The sequence below is a fragment of the Helianthus annuus genome, chromosome 9, assembly GCF_002127325.2.
Source record: "Helianthus annuus cultivar XRQ/B chromosome 9, HanXRQr2.0-SUNRISE, whole genome shotgun sequence".
NCBI lineage: Eukaryota > Viridiplantae > Streptophyta > Magnoliopsida > Asterales > Asteraceae > Helianthus > Helianthus annuus.
The window spans coordinates 143,791,058-143,810,755 of NC_035441.2; the positions used below are offsets into that span (position 1 = coordinate 143,791,058).

The window sequence follows — 19,698 nt, forward strand, 5'->3', positions numbered from 1 at the left end:
CATAAAGCGAAAAATTTGCGGAAAATGAAAACTATAAAGTACCAAGTTGAAAGTAAAAAAAGTTATGAGGATAGATTGCAAAAGATAAAAAGTTTTGGGTTAAAAGTAAAAAAAACAAATAGTTTTGGGTTAAAAGTAATTTATGAAATACTTTTGGGTGAAAAGTAAAAAAAATCATTTTTTTTAAAACCCCCCAAAGCCAATGTTACGACAACCATATGCATAACTATTTTTTTCTTTGAAAAACCCCAAAGCACACCTCGTGTTGCAGCGGGGCGTAAAATGGTTTCAAATAGTACTAATGTCACACAACCGTCATCGACCACCAACACTGACTCGACCTAGGATATGCGTGTTGCGACGAACTTGTCAAACATGGAAAAATAGAGTCAAAAACGTTGAACCACACATGCACATTGCGTCGTATTAACTCGAAAAATTTACGTAAAACGAAAATTTGCGAAAGATGAAAAGTATAAGTGACAAAAGTTGTGAAGTTAAATTGCAAATAATGGGAAGGTTTGGGTTAAAGTTAAAAAAACAAATTTTATAGGGTTAAAATTGCAAAAGGTAAAAACCTTTTGGTTAAAAGTAAAAAATCAATTTTTTTTTAAAAAAATGTCCAAAGCATAATGTACAACTTGTTATGCAAAAAAAAAAAAAAAACTTGCTAATTTATAATATATAATTTCATAAACATAGTGGTATATAGGTATAGCTACATAACATACCATACATATTTATGTATATATGTACATATATACATGCATACTTTGGTGTGAAATCTGAAGTCCCCCTTTTGCGTCAACAAGTTCACACCAAGGTTTGGTGTCTATAAAATTCACTTCTTCATGCATTTCATTGTCTACATCTCAATAAATAGACTCAAGAAAAATGTCTAGAGTGATCCCCATCTTCCTCATACTAGCCCTACTCTCCTATACATTGTCTTATGCCACCCGCCCGGTGGTCACTCTTACAAAGACCACTACCTCCACAGCCACCCTAGTTACAAAAATGGAGAACAAGGTAGGGTACTAGTTGATTAATTATTTGCATGCATGATTCCTTATGTCAATTTCTAATTTTATTTTGTTTTTATTTTCATACTTCTAGGATGACGTCGAAGAGAGTTGTGAAGAAGGACTTGGGAAAGAAGAGTGCTTGACGAGAAGGATACTTGTTGCTCACCTTGATTATATTTATACCCAAGAGAAAAACCCCTAAAAGAAGAAAAAAAAAAAAAAGAAAGGGTTCCTGTCACAATTCAGATGTTAATTATATATTGTCATTATATATATCTATATTTTCTTCTTCTATGGGAGACATCCTTGATGAACCCGTAAATTAATGTTGTTATGAAAAAACAAACTTTCTAAGAAGTGGAGGAAAGAGTTTTGATTTATTGGTTTTTTTTTCCTTTTTTTGTTTTCTTCATTAAATCATGCAATCAGATAGAGAGAAAAAAACTGAAAATCTTTAGAAAAAAACTTAAATAGTTGGTTCTAAGTATTCTGTTCATCGAAGTTTTGTTTCTTACTTTATACAACACCCTTAAAGTTATAGGATATTTTTATATACGATGAAAAAGTAAATTATCACATGGGTTTAAAATATTAAATGATTTAGACAAGTAAGTCTTGACTCTTGCCAAGGAAAGTAAAAAGGGTTTTAAAGTAGAAAAGTAAAAGTTAGTCACGGAGAGGTCAATCATGTTGATTTAGACAACCAATAAACTTGAATACGAACTATATGGTTATTCGTGTGATTTATACACATTTAAAAATGTACACATTAAGATTTTTTTTGAAAGGCAACTTTCATAACAACAAACGGAACTAGCGAGACGCTAGATACAAACCGGAAGCCGAACAAATACGAAACAAAACAAAACAAAACCAAGAAATTAAAAGGAAAATTTCTTCATATTTGCTCATTCAGCGTAACGGATCAGGCCCGGTTCCTAATCCATAGTAAGTCTTCACACTTAATCCAACTCACTTGAATACTAAAAATTTCTCCACTAGTTTAACTTATTTGTCTAAACTATTCAAGTGAGTTGACATGCTCTAAATAGGTTATAATCAAATTGTAAACAATTGGTGGGTTATAATACATACATTTGAATTTGAATGAGAGATAAAAAAAAGTTTGACATATTGACTTGTTTAATTAAACATGTCGACATGTCTAGTTAAATGAGTCAAAAATATCAACTCAGAACATAATCCATTTAATAAGACGGGTTATATACCATGTCGAACATGACATATTTATTGAACAAGTTTAACACGACAACCCAAAAAGTGTTTTATTGGTATTCGCTTCATAAATTTTCACCTCACCTATTGGGAGGATATATATTCTCCTATTGCCTATTATAATTACACGAGTAAATTGCCATTTTGGTCTTTGTGGTTTGGTCACTTTTGCCTCTTTAGTCCAAAACTCAAACATTTTGCATCTGGGTCCCTGTGGTTTCAGTTTTATTGCCATTTTGGTCCAAAAATGAAATCATGTCATATTTTTTTTATAAAATTCTGCTATTTTGTCCTTTTACTCAAGGGCAAAATGATCATTTCTTTTTATAAAAAAAAATACCAGATTTTATAAGACAAATATGACCTGATTTGCCCCCTGAGGAAAAGAACAAAATTGCAAGATTTTATAAGACAAATATGACTTTATTTTATTTTTGGACCAAAATGGCAATAAAACTGAAACCACAGGGACCCAGATGCAAAAGGTTTGAGTTTTGGACTAAAGTGGCAAAAGTGACCAAACCTCAGGAACCAAAATGGCAGTTTACTCTAATTACACCCTAATTAGTTCATACATAAAAATAGACATGTTATACACAAAATGAGATGTTTTAGAAATTTTCCACTTTCATTAAGATAAAATGAACTATGCCCAAAACATAGGGTTGAACTGAATCGTTTTTCGAGTATCAGAATGGATTCAAGCACAATATTTATTAAGTTGGCTAGTGGTGAGAAGTGGAGTTGATGGTTGAGATGCCAACAACGTAAGGGGTGATAGCGATGGTGGCGTAACGATGGGTATAGTTTATGAGTCTTCATGTGGTCAAGTTATAAGTAAGTAATCTTTTAGACACTTTTTACATAATTTGGTATGCCGTTAGGTTTTAGTTTCCATAAACTAGTGTTACGAAGGTTTGTTTCATAGCAAAAATTGCATTTTATTATTTTCAAAGACTATATACATGACGAAAATTTTTTTAATTTTATTACTTTTAATTGTCGCATGTACTAGTATTTATATAGTTTTCGTTGCTAGTCTATTGGCGCCTACTTGCCTCAGCGGGACTTGGGTTCGAGTCCTGTTTCAAGGGTCCTTCAAAAATCAATTTTTTTCACCATCCTTTATTTTACATAATTATTTAGTTAGCTCTGCTTTACTACTATTATTATTATAAAATCATATTATTAATTTATTTTGTTATTATTATTTTTCTGGGCCGGTTTGTAGAGACTCGTCAGCATCCAAAGGGAGTCTTCGAGATGGTCTACAAAAGAGAACACCGTTAGCCTCGTCACGGAGGACTCCAGAGGGGAGTCCGTGACCAAGATCCGGCGTAAGAAAAAGTAAAGTTGCCGGAGAAGAAACAATATTCTGGCACGATGATTTGGCCGGAATAAATGGTGTGAACTCTAGATTGTGAGTATTCAATGAACCCATAGGGAATGTTTCACAGTTATTGCTTCTTATGTGTGTGTGAATGGTGGTTGTGAACTTAACTTCGTTTGGATCGTCTCATTGGCTTATGTATAGAACCTCGTACTTATCGGGTGGTCCATTTCCCGTAGAGATCTAACGGTCTTTTTATAAAAACAGAGATTATCCTCTCTTTTTAGCCCTCTGATCTCTGTGCAGATACGAGAGGATCCTTGCATTTAATGTGAGTTGTACTTACCTCGTACTATCGCAGGAGAGCCTTTCTCTCTCTCCTGTTCAGACATTAAATGTGGTTGACAAACTCAGTCTGTGGCTTATGTGATCGGAGCAGTTAATTTGAGGTGATGAACCTTCAGACCATTACAAGATACTCCTTCTTTCGAGGCCCAATTCTTGTGTGAGGCTTAATGGGCTTCATGTTCTTTTACATCAGGAGCCCTCGTCGACACTAGCATAAGCGTGTACAAAATTGTAGCATTATATTGTTATATTTTTCACATGAAGTAAATTTTTTATACTATCCCATCTATGAACTATTATTAGTACCTTCACATCAAACTTATGTATAGGAACAATTTACCTTTTTAATTTAATCTCACACAATTTGAAAGCACGAAATTAAAACATGTGTTGGTGTACGTGAGGAACTAAAACATAGCCTTTTTTAGTGGTTGTGGCTGCAGGTGAGTTTATACTATCCCATATTTGAACTATTATTAATACCTTTACACGAACACAATTTTTGTATCGTCATAATAAATGAACTTTATAATGATTTTTTTTTTTTTTTGGTCACAAGAATTAAATAAGAAAAATGATTGACAAATGGGCCTTGTTGGGGTTGAATTGGGTTTCAAGAACCATTATATTGGCTGGACTTTAAGGCAACCCGATTAATAGAATACTAATACCCATTTCCAAAACCTGAATTGGACGGAGTGTGGTGTTTAGCAGAGGAGAAAATGTTCAATCGAAGAAGATTTCTGTCGCTTCCCATGGTTATTGGTGCTGTCGTGTAAGTTGTTCACCTTATCTGGATATTTATTTATATTGCTTATTAATTGATTTCACCCAGAAACAATATTGAAAATAGTTATTATTAAACCTACAATATGTTGATTTTGAATCCCGAAGGATTCAGGGCGATAAACAATTAATACCTGAATCGAATATTATTAGAGTTTTACTAATGCTCTGAATTAGATCCATGCTAGTAGGGTTTATCTGTGAAATAATTGAATTGATCTTTTTAGAATCGGCATCGTGTCTGGAAAAGCGATATTTGGACCACCAGTGGATGAGTACTGGAAGAAAAAGCTCCAGGAAGAAGCAGCTGCAAAAGGGACTGACACCAACTCATCATCTTAAACAGATACAAGCAAGTCAAATTATTTCATCACTCATGAGACATACATAAAGTTGCAAGTTTTGTTTCCAGATTAATAACCTCATATGTTCATTCAGATTCAGGGCTGTAATGTGGAAGGAACCACCTAATAGTTTGGTTATTTAGTGCTATGCTTAAGCATCTTCGACTAGCTTGTAGCCTGCTGCTCATATAGTTGGCTCGGGAAAAAAACTTTAGCTGATTTCACTCAGCTTGAACTTGTTGGTTGTTATAAGCAACTTTGGATCATTATTAACTGTTTTGGCTTGTGTAACTTGCTTGTTAGTGTCATATAAATTGGAGTTTGGGTTGATAGTTTTGCATTGTGTTATTCTGAAACTTGTATAATTTATTTACCTAGGAGAAACGAATCAACTCATTGAGCCACCCACGACCAGATTAAACTAGGGGTGACCAAATCTTGGTCCTACACAAGAAAACCGAATAAATCCATAATTTCACAAGAGTTGGATTGTAGTTTAGTGATGACCAAACCAATTAAAACACATCAACAGTCAGCCCATGCAGTGAAGACGGTTATGTGATTGTGGTTTTAAGTCAAAACCACAAAGATGCTGCACAGCTCGTGATAGTTGCACGTAGCATATCGGTATAAACTAATCTCAGCAGGCAGCACATATAGAAGTATTAGCACACAGCCTTATATCCTCTTGTGCAACACCAGAGCTAATGTAGATCTCACTTACTACTGACAGCTCAAAAGCAGTTGTACACATTATCCAAAATGCACATGGACTCTACAACATGACAGCAAGCATATCAAAGAATTCAACAGCTGGAAAACCGAATACCTGAACACGTGGGAGACTGATACCCGGCGACGTATCCTATCCCCTTAGGTCCAGTCCTCGGTCTTAGTTTATGTCATTACTTGGATTTCAATTTTAGTCAGGCTTCACCAGGTCGGTTCCAGTCTGATCTGACCCATCTGCACAGCCCTAGATTAAGTTGAAAGCAAGCTGAATATGAGCTTAGTTTCTAGCTCAGACCGAAATATTATGACCCTAATTCGATTCGTATTATTAATAGTTCAAGCCTCAGTTGATACCGGCTCGGCTTAAATGACTCAATGAACCGATCTAGTAGCGCTTTGGTTGTGGTTTCAAAAGGTTTTAAATCTATCTGTTTGGTTTGCAGAATGTGATGTCGAACCAATCCTTATGTTTATGACAAATCGAACTGTTTACATATTGCTTGGTAGGTTAGTTTAGATTACAAATGTATGGCCTTATGTTTTCATGAAAAATGCAATAATTTTGGCTGATATCAAGATTCAGTTATTTTAAAACACAAAATATAAATCCAACTATAACACTATTACATTTGCATGCTACAACAACATATCAAAATTAAATCTTTAAACTTCACACATGTTTCACTCTTTTCAAGTTCTTCCCTGTACTCTTTCTACTGTTTCTCGATTCATCATCAAGACCAAAACTTTGCAGCGGATGATATTTAACCTTCGACAACCGCTCCTTTGCTGCTTCAAGCCTATTATTCTCATCTTTCCGGGCTCTAAGAAACCCCGAAATGTGCTGCTTACAAAGCTTAATCTCCATCTCCAACGCGTTAATCCTGAAACCAACCGGCACACTACAGTTCTCCACAATCTGCTTTTGTCTACTATGAATAATCTCCGGCTGCCACACCTTCAACGCAGTCGAAGCTTCCTTCACTCTTCTCAACCCTTTTAATTCATCAATCGCCGCTTTTAACTTCTCGTTTTCATCTACTAACCGACCTTCAATCTCATGCAACTTTCTTGTGTGTTCATGTATCCGAGACTCTATTCTAAGCACGGCTCTGCGTTCTGCCAACAGCTTCTTAACTTTATCCTTCTCGAATCTGATTTGGTAGATTGATTTAGGAGACTGGCGGTCGGTGGAAGAAGACACGTGTGCAGGGAAGTCAAAGGATAGTAACTTTGACCATAAAACGTCTTCTTTCGATAGACGATTGAGGCGTCTGCAACTCATGGAAATGCAGCATAGATCTTTGTAGGTCAAACATGAGGTGTTGACTCCTAACTCCAATATCCACCTCCATAATTCATCTGGTAATGACATCTCTAAACCCTCTAGATCATAAAAATGTTAAAAACACAAGCACATCATATGATGTATATATAAATCGACAAATAGTGAAGAATTATAACCACCTGATTCATATATTCTAGCCTAGAAAACCGAAGAAACTGCAATAATTCATTAATTTTTATAACAATTTAAAATTAGGTCAAAATGTTACAAATGCTCTAAAATTACCCTTATTGCATCACCAGATTAACATAATAATTGAGCGCACTCTCCATATGCTTGAAACTACAAATGAATCACTTTTTAACAGCTAGAATTCAATACAACAATAATAATTCTAATAAAGTACACAAAAATAGGGGTTTTGTAGGATAACCAATTATACAACAAATGAATGACCTTAATCTAGGGTTTGCAGTTACAATAAACAATTATAGAGCATCGAAATTCGAAAGTATGTAAGTGCGATTGACGAACCTCGGGAGGAAAAGAGCGTTGCGTCTGGCTGTCAATCCACACCGGAACTTTCCGATAAAGATATATATCGGTGTTGAGTTTCAGCCGAAATTCTTAAAGTACGAAAATGTTCTTGTTCTGCCCAGTACTTTATAAGATCGATATTCACCCCTGTTTATCGATTGTATAGCTGGAGCGCCACGCTTTATCCCACACGACGTCGGCGCCATGTCATCTCCACATCGGGCTTTAAGGTCCCTCCCTTTAATTTGCAGGATGCGGGATAACGCCCCCTATTAAACAAAATTAAAAAAAATATATATATATATTATTGGATGGAACCATGTGGGCCCCACCTACACATAACCTTCTTCCTCGTTATCATGGTGGCGATGGAACCATGGTGCCCCCTGTTAAATCGCTGGGTATGTGTGGTGGCGCCCCTCCGACGCTATCAGTGGTGAGGTGGCAGGGGTTACGCTCTCCACACCATCCGACCTTATAACCATTTTAAAATACTAGTTTTTACCAAATTGAATAAAACAATGTGAAACGACTAAACCCTTCAAAATATTTATCCCATTAGCAGTTGATATTTTTTGTTTTTATTTGTGCCAATGGCTTTAGAGCTGTTTAGGGGAGTTCAAAGGATCATGCATACTAATGTTATGACTCTTAGATTAGATTAGATGTAGTTTTTAAAATATTTAGTTTTGCTATTTAAAAATGAATAGCGGCGCAGCTTGTTGCCAATTTAGATTCTATCTAGATGTAAATTGACAACTGAAAATAAATATTAATGATTTTGTTTTATATCAACTAAAAAAACCCTACATCATTACATCATGTAACATTAAAAAAAATAATTTAAAACCTAGCAAACAAAAAAATCACAAAGAAGAGGGAAATGATTTGTTAAGTATCTGTGAAACGACCATCACTGAGTAAAGTATACAGATGGTATTTGTGGTTTACCAAAATTATGAATTTGTTTCTTAGCTTTCTGAAAGTACACGGATAGTCCCTGTGATTTGCACTTTATAACACATTTAGTCCCCAATTTTTTTCCAAAGTATATAGATGGTCCCTGCGGTTTTCACTTTGTAACACATTTAGTCCCTAACTTGGACCTGCTAAATCTTTAGATTTGTTGGTTGGGGTAATGTTTTGCAAAGTGCAAACCACAAGGACAATTTGTGTACTTTAAAAAAAAATAGGGACCAAATCTAAAATTTTAGTAAACCACAGGGACCACCCGTGTACTTTATTCGACTATCACTGTTCCAAAAGTATATGTCCGTTCTCAACTGATCACATGTATACCCACCTAACTGACGTTTTACCAGGCGATCATACCTCTGATTCACGAAATTTTCAACCAACCCTACAGCTTAGGTGGAATCTCGATCATCTTTCCACACACATGTTCACGTATACCTTTGATACATTGTAATAAGTCTAGGGACTGAATTATTACTTGTTAATAAGGTAGGGGTCTTATATGTTAGGACAGGGGTTGTATTAGTTGGTTAGATAAGTAGAGGGGGTCTTTGTGTAAAATGGTAGTTGGAGTCTGTTATATGTAGTTGAGCAGTTGTAATGAGAGTTAGTTGATTGGTTGTTGAAATTCTTCTTCCTGTTGTTCTTATCATTGGTATCAGAGCAGTCGATTCTCGGCATAGCTCTTGATTCATCTCAAATCAGCGATCAATTGTGCAATTTCTTCGATTCATTTCGTAGAATTTGAACTTTGTTCGATCAAGTTCATCCGTAATTCAATTCAATCGGTAATTGATCATCGATTCGGTCAATTACATTCTTGTTTTCATCGAAACCCTAGAATCTGTGAGAACGATGACAACTCGCAGCCGTTCTGATTCGGAAAAATCCAATTTGGAAAAGACAGTGGAAGATCATGGTGTTACTCTGTTGAAGGTTGATGCGTTTATGCAAAAGTCTGAGCAAACTTTTGCAAACATGAATGCCAATGTTCAAGCGATTTTGGCAAAATTGAATGGAGAATCAATCAGTAAAACAGTCAATAATACAGGGTTTAATCTGAATAATGGCAATAGAAATGAAAGATTACACAGAATTGGAAAGATTGATTTCCCAAAGTTTGATGGAAGTGAAGTTGATGATTGGGTTTATAGATGTGAACACTTCTTCAATGTAGACGAGACTCCAGAGAATTTCAAGGTACGTTACGCTGCTATTCTTCTTGAAGGGAAAGCACTAAAGTGGCATCAAGCTTTCTTGTAGACCAAACCGGTGCCAATTTCACAAATAACCTGGAAAGAGTATTCAGAAGCCATTGTTTCTCGATTTTCATCAGTTCTGTTTGAAGATGCTATGGATACACTTACTTCTCTGTCACAGACAGGATCCTTAGAAGACTTTTGTGGCCAATTTGATGCTTGTCTTCTTAAGGTGACAATACCGGAATCATATGTTGTTAGCATCTTCTTAAAGGCGATTAAACCGGAGATTGGTGGACTAGTGAGAATGTTCCAACCAAAAACTATGAAGGAAGCGTTTTATCTAGCAAAAATTCAGAACACAACGAATACATTAGTGGCTAGCAGCAGGTATAATTCTAGTAGTCATTCTAGTGCTAATAAGAATGGTAGCTATGTGAAACACCTGTGAATGTTACCCATCTACCTTTATTACCAGCCCCACCTGCTACTAAGAAACTGCAGAACACTAAACAAATATCTAGTAAAGAAATTGAAGCAAAGAGAGCTAGGGGAGAATGCTTTTGGTGTCCACTTGGACACAAGTGTCCCAATAAACAGATATTTGTTTTGGAGGTAATTGGTATAGATGAGGATAGTGATAAGTTGGAAGTGGTAGAACATATTGAACCTCATGATTGGCCTGATCCTCATATATCGATACATGCATTAACTGGAATGCAAGCCTTTTCTACGATGAAAGTTCTGGGTACAATAGGTAATATACAACTTAGGATATTGATTGATTCGGGTTCAACCCATAATTTCTTGAGTGAAAGATTGGCAAAGAAGTTGAAGTGTCATTTTAAGTCAATTGATAAAATGACAGTGGGGGTGGCTAATGGAACTGAGATTAATTGTACAAACTATTGTCCTAATTTTCAGTGGTATATGCAAAATTTATGGTTCACAACTGATGTTTTGGTAATTCCATTGGACAATTATGACATGGTATTGGGGTTCAGTGGTTGTTAACCTTGGGGTCCATTATATGGAATTTTGTGGATATGACAATGCAATTCAGCATTGGTAATACTCAGTGTAAACTCAAAGGGGTTGACAGCAATGAAATGACTTTGTGTTCCGTAAGTTCTATGAACAATTTGTTGGGTCAAGAAAAGAAAGTTATAGAGGCTTATTTGTTCAGTATGCAGCTGCAATCAGCTGAGAGTGAGTTCCAACATGGGACCAAGGTCTTAAATGTGATAGGAAGTAAAGATTTGCAAGCATTATTAACTGAGTATGAAAATGTCTTTCAAGTTCCTTTTGCCTTGCCACCAAAAAGGGAGTTTGACCATAGAATTTTATTGAAGGATGAAGCTAAAGTGGTGAATTTGAAGCCTTATAGATATCAGTCCACTCAAAAGGATGTTATAGAACAGTTAACTAAGGAATTGGTAGAGACTGGTGTGGTGAGGGACAGTTCTAGTCCATTTGTTGCACCAGTGGTTTTGGTTAAAAAAAAAAAAGACGGGTCTTGGAGATTCTGTATTGACTACAGGAAGCTCAATGAGGCGACTATAAAGAATAGCTATCCAATTCCACTAGTTGAGGAGCTGTTTGAGGAATTGGGAAGAGCAGTGGTTTTTTCTAAAGTGGACATAAGGGCAGGATATCATCAGATTCGGATGCATGAGGATGACATTCAAAAGACTGCATTCCGAACTCATGAAGGCTTGTTTGAGTTTGTAGTAATGCCTTTTGGGCTTACAAATGCCCCGGCCACATTCCAAGCTTTGATGAATCATTCTTTCAAGGAATTTATGAGAAAGTTTGTTCTAGTCTTTTTTGATGACATCTTGGTTTATAGTGACTCACTGGATTTACACTTAATTCATCTCAGACAAGTTTTGGAAATTCTTAGAAGTCAACAATTGTATGCAAAAAAATCTAAGTGTATATTTGGAGGTTCATCAGTGGAATATTTGGGCCATATCATATCGAATAAAGGGGTCTCAACTGATCCTAAGAAGCTGGAAGCTATAAGAGAGTGGCCTGTTCCGTCCAATGTGAAACAGTTAAGAGGTTTTCTGGGCTTAACTGGATACTACAGGAGATTCATAAAATCATACGGGTCACTTGCTAAACCTCTCACTGATCTTTTAAAGAAAGATTCGTTTGTGTGGAGTGAAAATGCTGAGTTAGCTTTTAATCGATTGAAAGAAGTGTTGAGCAGTCCTCCTGTCTTAGCTTTACCTGATTTTACAAAGCCCTTCATTATAGAGACGGATGCTTCAGGGAAGGGAATTGGGGCAGTTTTAATGCAGCAAGGGCATCCTATTGCATTTATTAGTAAGACATTATCAACATAACAACAAGCTTTGTCTGTATACGAAAGGGAGCTGCTGACAATCATTTTTGCGGTCAAATATTGGCACCATTACTTATCTATGGGCCACTTTATCATTCGAATAGACCAGAAAAGTTTGAAGCATTTACTTGATTAGAAAAATCACTACACCACTACAACAAGTTTGGCTTTCCAAGCTGATGGGATATGACTTTGAGATTATATATAAGCAAGGCAATGAGAATGGGGCCGCAGATGCTTTGTCTTGAGTCTAGTCTTCTTCTTTGATGGCTTTGTCTTATAGCACATTTGATGATAACATTTGGAAAAGGGTACAAGAGTCATGGAATAGTGACCAGAAACTTCAAACAGTATTGCAGAATTTGAAGGCAGGAGGTACACATCCAAAATATTCTTGGAATGGCAATGCATTGCTTAGGAAAGGAAAGGTAATGGTGGGCAAAAATGAGCAGTTACAAGGTGATATTATTGCATTATGCCATGCTTGTCCTATGGGTGGTCATTCAGGGGTACATGCTTCGGTTCAAAGAATTAGAGCATATTTTTTTGGAAGGGAATGCATAGACAAGTCCGAAATTTTATCCGAAACTGTACCGTTTGTCAAAAGGCCAAATATGAGACAGTTGCTTCTCCGGGTCTGCTCCAACCTTTGCAGATTCCGAATCATATCTTCTCGGACATATCCATGGATTTTATTGGGGGGGCTGCCTAAGTCACAAGGCAAAGATGTGATATTTGTTGTGGTGGATCGCTTAACGAAATACAGCCACTTTATGGCTTTATCTCACCCTTATACAGCAGCTCAGGTGGCTCAAATGTTTCTTAATCACGTATTCAAATTGCACGGATGACCAGAGACTATTGTGTCGGATAGGGACCCGGTTTTTGTGAGCCAATTTTGGAAGGAGTTTACCAGTTTACAAGGTATTCAGCTGGCATTATCAACGGCACATCATCCACAAACGGATGGCCAGACCGAAGTCGTGAATCGCTGTTTGGAATCTTATTTGCGTTGTACGATTATGGATAAACCAAGTGCTTGGGTCAAATGGTTGCCATTAGCTGAATTCTGGTATAATACTAATTTCCATTCCTCACTGGGCATTCCTCCTTTTCAAGCCTTGTATGGCTATCCACCTCCCTTGTGTGTTCCTTATATTCCTAAAGATGTAAGGGTGGCTGTTGTAGATGAGATAATGTGTGATCGAGAAGACACTATTCAGTTGTTAAAACATTCATTGTTGAGGGCACAAAATCGAATAAAACAAGCAGCTGATAGGAAAAGAAGTGATAGGGAATTTCAAGTAGGGGACAATGTCTATGTGAAGTTACATCCTTATGGTCAAGCTACACTTCGATCTAATCATTTTAACAAGCTGGGTCCTAAGTTTTTTGGACCTTTCCTGGTAATTGAAAGAACAGGCTCAGTTGCTTACAAGCTGGATCTTCCTAGTGATGCACAAGTACATCCAGTTTTTCATGTCTCGCTGTTAAAAAAGGCTAGAGGTGATGTGCGGCAATCTACACCTTTACCTCGTGGTCCTAGATTTTTGTTCAAGCCTTTGCACGTGTTGGAAAAAAGGATGGTTAAGGGAGGTCATCGTGCTTTAGCAGAGGTGTTGGTTCAATGGGATAGTTTGCCAATTACGGAAGCTAAATGGGAAAATGCGGAAGATTTACAGATTCGGTTCCCTGATTTCCATTTTTGAGGACAAAAATAGTTTAGGGGGAAGTATTGATACATTGTAATAAGTCAAAGGACTGAATTGTTACTTGTTAATAAGGTAGGGGTCTTATATGTTAGGACAGGGGTTGTATTAGCTGGTTAGATAAGTAGAGGGGGTCTTTGTGTAAAATGATAGTTGGAGTCTGTTATATGTAGTTGAGCAGTTGTAATGAGAGTTAGTTGATTGGTTGTTGAAATTCTTCTTCCTGTTGTTCTTATCAACCTTGAACCCTTGCCATTGGTACATCCCATCAATATAGAAGTTCCTTTCATCCATGAAACAAATATTTAACTACTACTTGGTATGTAGTAACTCGAGTTGGAACAAAATGAAGTAGCTACAAGACATTCTTATCAGGGCAACTGATTTTGTTAATTGTAAGGCTGGACGGTATGGTTCCGTCTCCCAGCCCGTCTTGGTTCGGCGACGCGCGGCACACCACGCCGGCCCCCCTCCGTCCCGTCCTCATCGTCTGAATATTGCCGTTTGCGACGGACCAAACATGTGGGCCCTCTTTGTTTCTGATTTGTACATTAGGCTTCATTACTTGTACATAGGGCATAGAAATTAAAAAAAAATAAAAAAAAAAGTGGTGAGGTAGGATCATCCTCCCATACCCTCTAGTTTTGGGGGATGGACCATCATTGGGAAGACTATGACGTGGCGCCTACGTGGCGGATCATCATCACCATACCCTCTAGCCTAATAGACTATACTTGTGTTGATAGGAAACATTATTCTAGTCATTTGCTTGAAGCAGTAAACATGTGTAAAAAAACATATTATTGTGGGACATCAATAACCAGACTTATGTACAGGGTTCCAGAAGCCATAACCGAAATTTGCGGAAACTGTAAACAAGATATTCACAAAAGCAACATACACTGATAATCCAAGAACAGTGAGCGGGAATAAAAACTATTAAACATCATGCCACATCAATGTCATCAACATCCAGCCAATCATTAGATTCCTTCGTCTTATGCGCACCACTTACCTGTCCGGCACGGTCAGTAGTCGAAGAATCACTTCCCAGCTGAACCCAATCTCTCGAGTCTTTTGTTGATGAATCAGAACCAGACGCTGTCTTTTTGTAATTTGTCGAAGCATCTTCATCGTCATCCTCCTCAAGATCACTAAACGAAACATCCTCGTCATGGTCAATGGGAATTGTAGTTGTAGTTGTAGTTGTACCAGTGACAATGTTTTCTGAGCTGTCTTCTTTCAGCCAATCATCTTCATCTTTATCTTCAACTACATTAGAAGTAGCACTGGAAAGCGTGTTTTGATCTGCGACCTTGGTCTTATTTCTTGGTTCCTCTTGAATGACAGACTTGTCTACAATTTGAACCTCTTCTTCAGTTTGGATATAATGTTTTTCAGTCTCTGGATTAGTTGATACGACAGATGTGGTTAATTGAGTGTTAGATGTCTCAAGTGGGACGGAAGAATGCTCTTCTTGAGAAGATTCAGGTTTGTGTTCAGAATAAGGAAAATTGTTTGTTGATCCGTCATCCACTTTTGTCTGAGAGGTAGAATGAGACTTCAGCTCATGTGTCAATGATGCTCTGGCTTTCACAATCTGCATGAGTAATTTAAATTGTTGCTGATCAAATTCTATTCTAGGCATGTATAATTCGTGATCCAATTGATTGACGAAATAAGATCAATACTTGGGTCGATCCAGTTGAATAACAAGGATAAAGCGTTTAACTTCAAATTTTGTAACATTAGACTACTAGTTCACCGTTCTTTTGACAACTTAAAACATGAAGGATAAAATCTATTGTCTAGATTCTTGAAATTGATTGTATGAAGCTAACTTTTTTACTCAAAAAATGCTATTTTTTATGACAACTAACTTTCTAAAAGTGACCTTAGGGCAACTAAACTCGAAATGATGTTTCCATAATAAATGTTAAAAGCACATATTATTTAAAATATGACTTGTTTCATGACAGAAAATATAAAACTTCAAAGAGTTAAAAAGTTCACAAAATCATATTTATATCTTGTAATGCATAAAAAATTAAAATCGTGCAGGTGTGGGTGCAAGAGGAGAGGGATTCATCTACTTAAGATGAGCCTTAGATAAGTTGGGTTATGGCCTCATGACATGGTTGTCAATAGTGAGTAGCGGACGATAGCGACAAGCTACCTATATGCTACATAGCGATAGCGACAAAAAAGGGCCCGCTATTTCATGTTTAGCAACAAAGGAATATAAATTTAATAAATAGTTTACATGTATTTTTTAATCAAAATACGCTATTTTTACATGTATATTTCATCTGAATACGCTTCTTTTTTCAACCGTGAAACAAAAAAAAACCCTAATAGCCATTGCTATTCAAAGTTATAAAAAAATAAAATTAATAGATAAATAAATAAAATTACAGAAAAGGTAGCTAATTGTCACTATAAAGCCAATAGTGCCATGAACGAAACGCTACATCGCGCGCTATAGCTGCTGTTCACAACTATGCCTCGTGAGTCAGATCACAGGTCTGCACGGAATCCGAGCTATTGACACAACCATTCTCCCGTAAAGGTAAAAGAGGGAGAAGGCTAAGCATAAACTATTATTAAGTTCATCCCTTCTTTTCTCTTTGATACAAAAAGTCACTTCGATATTAGGTGGATTAAACCCTACAAAAAGCACTAGTTTTGACCAACTACAGCGCTTGTTTCTAATTATTTTGCACTTAAGCAAAAATGTTTCAGTGTGCAGCATATAGCCAAATAGGGAATAGAAATGTTAATCATCGTGGTTATCTTCGGTAATGACAGCATCACGCCATAAGGTGTGCTAGTATTTTACACTGATAGATTCTTGGAAAAGAAAGATGGAAGACAAATCCAATAAAAATGCCCAGAAAAGAAAAAAAAAACCTCTATAAAGGACCTTGTAAGCCAATAAACTGATGTTTCCTAAGACTGTCTTATGTTAAGATGACTTAAATCATTCTTGTTTTCTTTATATGAAAATAAAAAATAAAAATAGAGAAAAACGACAACATTGCAAGCAACTAAACAAGTATCATAAGCAGCAAATGCATACTAATTGCAGCTGATTAATACACACTCTGCACACAACCAAAGTTTGTTTATCTTTATCAAGTCTAATATCAACAATCATTATAATTTGGTAATGTCCTAGTTCAGAACATTGTGAATTGCAAATAACTTAGGTCTGTTCATGACTTGATAATCGGGAAAACTAAATTAAATTCTCCCTCCCAACACTTAAAAAAAATATTAACAAACTGAAACAGGGTAAACACAAGAATATTTCCTAGAAAACTTACCTCAGGTGTCGAAAGAAGTGCAGCAGCATGAGGTTCAAGTCTCGGATGCAAAAGCACAAAATATATCTTCCAAAAGGAACCTTCACTCATATAACCCGGGCAAAGTTCAATCCTAAGAGCAGCCAATCTTGGCGCCAAACTTTCGACAGTCAGAGCATGCTCTTGTTGTGCATCAGATAGTTCAAAATCTGAAAAATAAAAATACAACAAAACATACATCAAGTAACATATCATATTAACACAAAGAGCAAAATAAACAGATCTTTTACAGTCTCCTTCTACTTCATTATCAACTTCCTCTTTTACCTTTACAACCCAACCCTAACAACATTTCCAATTGTTTCATAGTTTATAAGTTAGAAACTATTTCTATCGCAGCGCTTTCTTCAACTAACAGTTAACCAAATAATGAATGAAATATCTACCTTCATCATCCTCATCATCATCAGGAAGAGGAAAATCCAACCAAGTTTCAGGATGCATAACAACATCCCTAACAAAACTCAGAACCTCCTCCGTCACACCAATCGCCTGAGCATCCTCAGACAAAACATAATCCTCCCCATCCGCTGAAACTTGCAGAAAACTCGAAGCTAGTTTCGTAATCTCCGACACATCAATATTATTAGACAACTTCGATATTCCACTCCGAAATCTCCCTCCAATCTCTGCAAAATCTCTCCGTATACCTAAGATCCCCTCCGGAGCAGCATCTTCCGGATCCAATGGATCCGATTGGGGATTGTTCGGGTCAGAGGGAGGTGGAGGAGCGAGAAAGGAAGCGACGCCCCATAGTTGACGAGTTAGGGTTTTTGTGATCTCTGATAAGTCTTCTTTTACGCCGCGGGTTGGTGATGAAGGTGAAGGTGAAGGTGAAGATGAAGATGAATCGTCTTGTTGTTGTTGTTGTTGTTCGAGTTGTTGAGGTTTTTGATCTGTGGGGATGTTATTATTTGGGGAGTGGTGTTCGGAGTCGTTAGCGTCGTCGTTGAGATCGAGTTGGAAGGTGTTGGCGATGGATCGGGCGAACCATGACATTGTGGAGTGAGATCGCAGGCGGTGGTGGACGGTGGTGAAGGAAGTATGGGTTGATTGGGATAGGGATAGGGATAGGTCAGGATGTGTGTTAACGAAGCAGCTTGACCGTCATACGGTCTGCTTAATCATTTGGAGTCGGGTTTTTTTTTTTTTTTTTTTGGGTAAATTACTTTTTGAGTTCCAGTGTTTTATTGGTTTTAACTAGTTGAGTCCAAAAGCAAAAAGTTTAACGACCTGAGTCCCTATAAGCATTTTTCTTAACCATTTGAGTCCAAATTTCTAACACCATCCATATTTTCTGTTAGTTTTCTATTAAAAGACTAAAATGCCCCTGTATCTTCTTCTTTACCCTTTAAAAACCTAAAACCTAAAAATTCTACATTTTCCAGACCACTAGACCTCAACTCCTTCTCTCTAAAACCCCCCCCCCCACTCTCTCTCTCTCTCTCTCTCTCTCTCTCTCTCTCTCTCTCTCTATAACCCCTCTCTCTCATCCCACAAATTAATCCACAACATAGATCACCAGACCCCAACTCTTGCTCGTGAAGCAATCAAATTATTCCACAACATGAGAAGATCCGGTTTGACCGAAGACGAAGCGACTGTTTTGACCATAGTTTCTGCATTTTCTGATCTGAAAGATATTAGACAAGGTAGAAGCATCCATGGATATGTGATTACACATGGATTTGAGTCTAAAACCGATATTGCTAATCAGATTATGTACTTGACCAAATAAAACACAAAGATTATGCTCACCTCCGATCAAAATCTCCGCCACAGACGACCATATATCTAATCTGAAGAACAACGCTGACGTCAGCCTACATGATCTGATCTGTGGGATGGGTATGGGGGTGGTGCGGTGGTGGGGATGATGATGGGGAAGGTGGTGATAATGGTGGAGGTGAGCTCAACCTACATGATTTGTTAGATTTTTTAGTTAGAATTTGGGTAATTTTTGGTTTTATCTACCGGACAACTTGGTGGGGATGATGGCAGTGCAGTGGTGGGGATGGTAGTGGTGCGGGGTGGTGGTGAAGCCGTCGGAATGGTGGTTGAAGTCGTCGGTGTAACAACCGTCAATAAAAATCGTAATTAGAATAATAATTATCCAATAAGAAAACCCTAATTAAGACACCCAAGTAATTTGGCGTAAACCCTGAAATTTCCGGAACAGTCGGAATCAGGATCAGGGCCCCTAAAACTCGAGGGGGGCAAACCCTAATTAATAATTATCTTTATTAAAACATTGCACAGTTCTTATTTGTTGAAAATGTTGATTCACCAAGGCTATAACCGAACTCAGCTAGGCTAGGAAATAGGCTGAACCCTTTACGGACCGTAAGGGTTGGTCCTTATGGACCGTAAGCATACCAGTCAGCCTTACGGACCGTAAGGGTTAAGGCATACGGTCCGTAAGCGAAGCGAAATTCTGGCTATAAATAGCCGACCTTGGCACTTGAACTGTGGTG

General features: G+C 37.2%; 3 protein-coding genes and 1 long non-coding RNA gene across 5 annotated transcripts; 2 read left to right on the plus strand and 2 right to left on the minus strand.

Annotated features, from left to right (window-relative positions):
* The first annotated feature begins 4,553 nt into the window (after positions 1-4,553).
* On the plus strand, positions 4,554-5,405 carry LOC110878355. The gene is made up of 2 exons (XR_002557859.2): positions 4,554-4,714; positions 4,953-5,405. It is a non-coding gene; the product is annotated as an uncharacterized LOC110878355 (long non-coding RNA).
* Positions 5,406-6,353: 948 nt separating this feature from the next.
* Positions 6,354-7,792, minus strand: LOC110878356 (F-box protein SKIP24). 2 transcript variants are annotated; one of them, XM_022126652.2, is made up of 2 exons: positions 7,624-7,792; positions 6,354-7,178 (listed from the first exon to the last, which is right to left on the minus strand). In XM_022126652.2, the coding sequence occupies exon 2, from the start codon at positions 7,174-7,176 to the stop codon at positions 6,472-6,474; it is 705 nt and encodes a 234-aa protein (XP_021982344.1). In that variant the 5' UTR covers positions 7,177-7,178; positions 7,624-7,792; the 3' UTR covers positions 6,354-6,471. The 2 variants fall into 2 exon arrangements, with proteins under 2 accessions (XP_021982344.1, XP_021982342.1); XM_022126650.2 differs by having other exon boundaries at positions 6,354-7,187.
* A 1,664-nt stretch (positions 7,793-9,456) lies between these two features.
* On the plus strand, positions 9,457-12,151 carry LOC110876189. The gene is made up of 4 exons (XM_022124366.1): positions 9,457-9,801; positions 9,865-10,228; positions 10,279-10,763; positions 10,805-12,151. The coding sequence occupies exons 1-4, from the start codon at positions 9,457-9,459 to the stop codon at positions 12,149-12,151; spliced, it is 2,541 nt and encodes an 846-aa protein (XP_021980058.1).
* A 2,492-nt stretch (positions 12,152-14,643) lies between these two features.
* Positions 14,644-18,355, minus strand: LOC110878357. The gene is made up of 3 exons (XM_022126653.2): positions 17,611-18,355; positions 17,186-17,373; positions 14,644-15,459 (listed from the first exon to the last, which is right to left on the minus strand). The coding sequence occupies exons 1-3, from the start codon at positions 18,221-18,223 to the stop codon at positions 14,806-14,808; spliced, it is 1,455 nt and encodes a 484-aa protein (XP_021982345.1). The 5' UTR covers positions 18,224-18,355; the 3' UTR covers positions 14,644-14,805.
* Between the last annotated feature and the right edge of the window lie 1,343 nt (positions 18,356-19,698).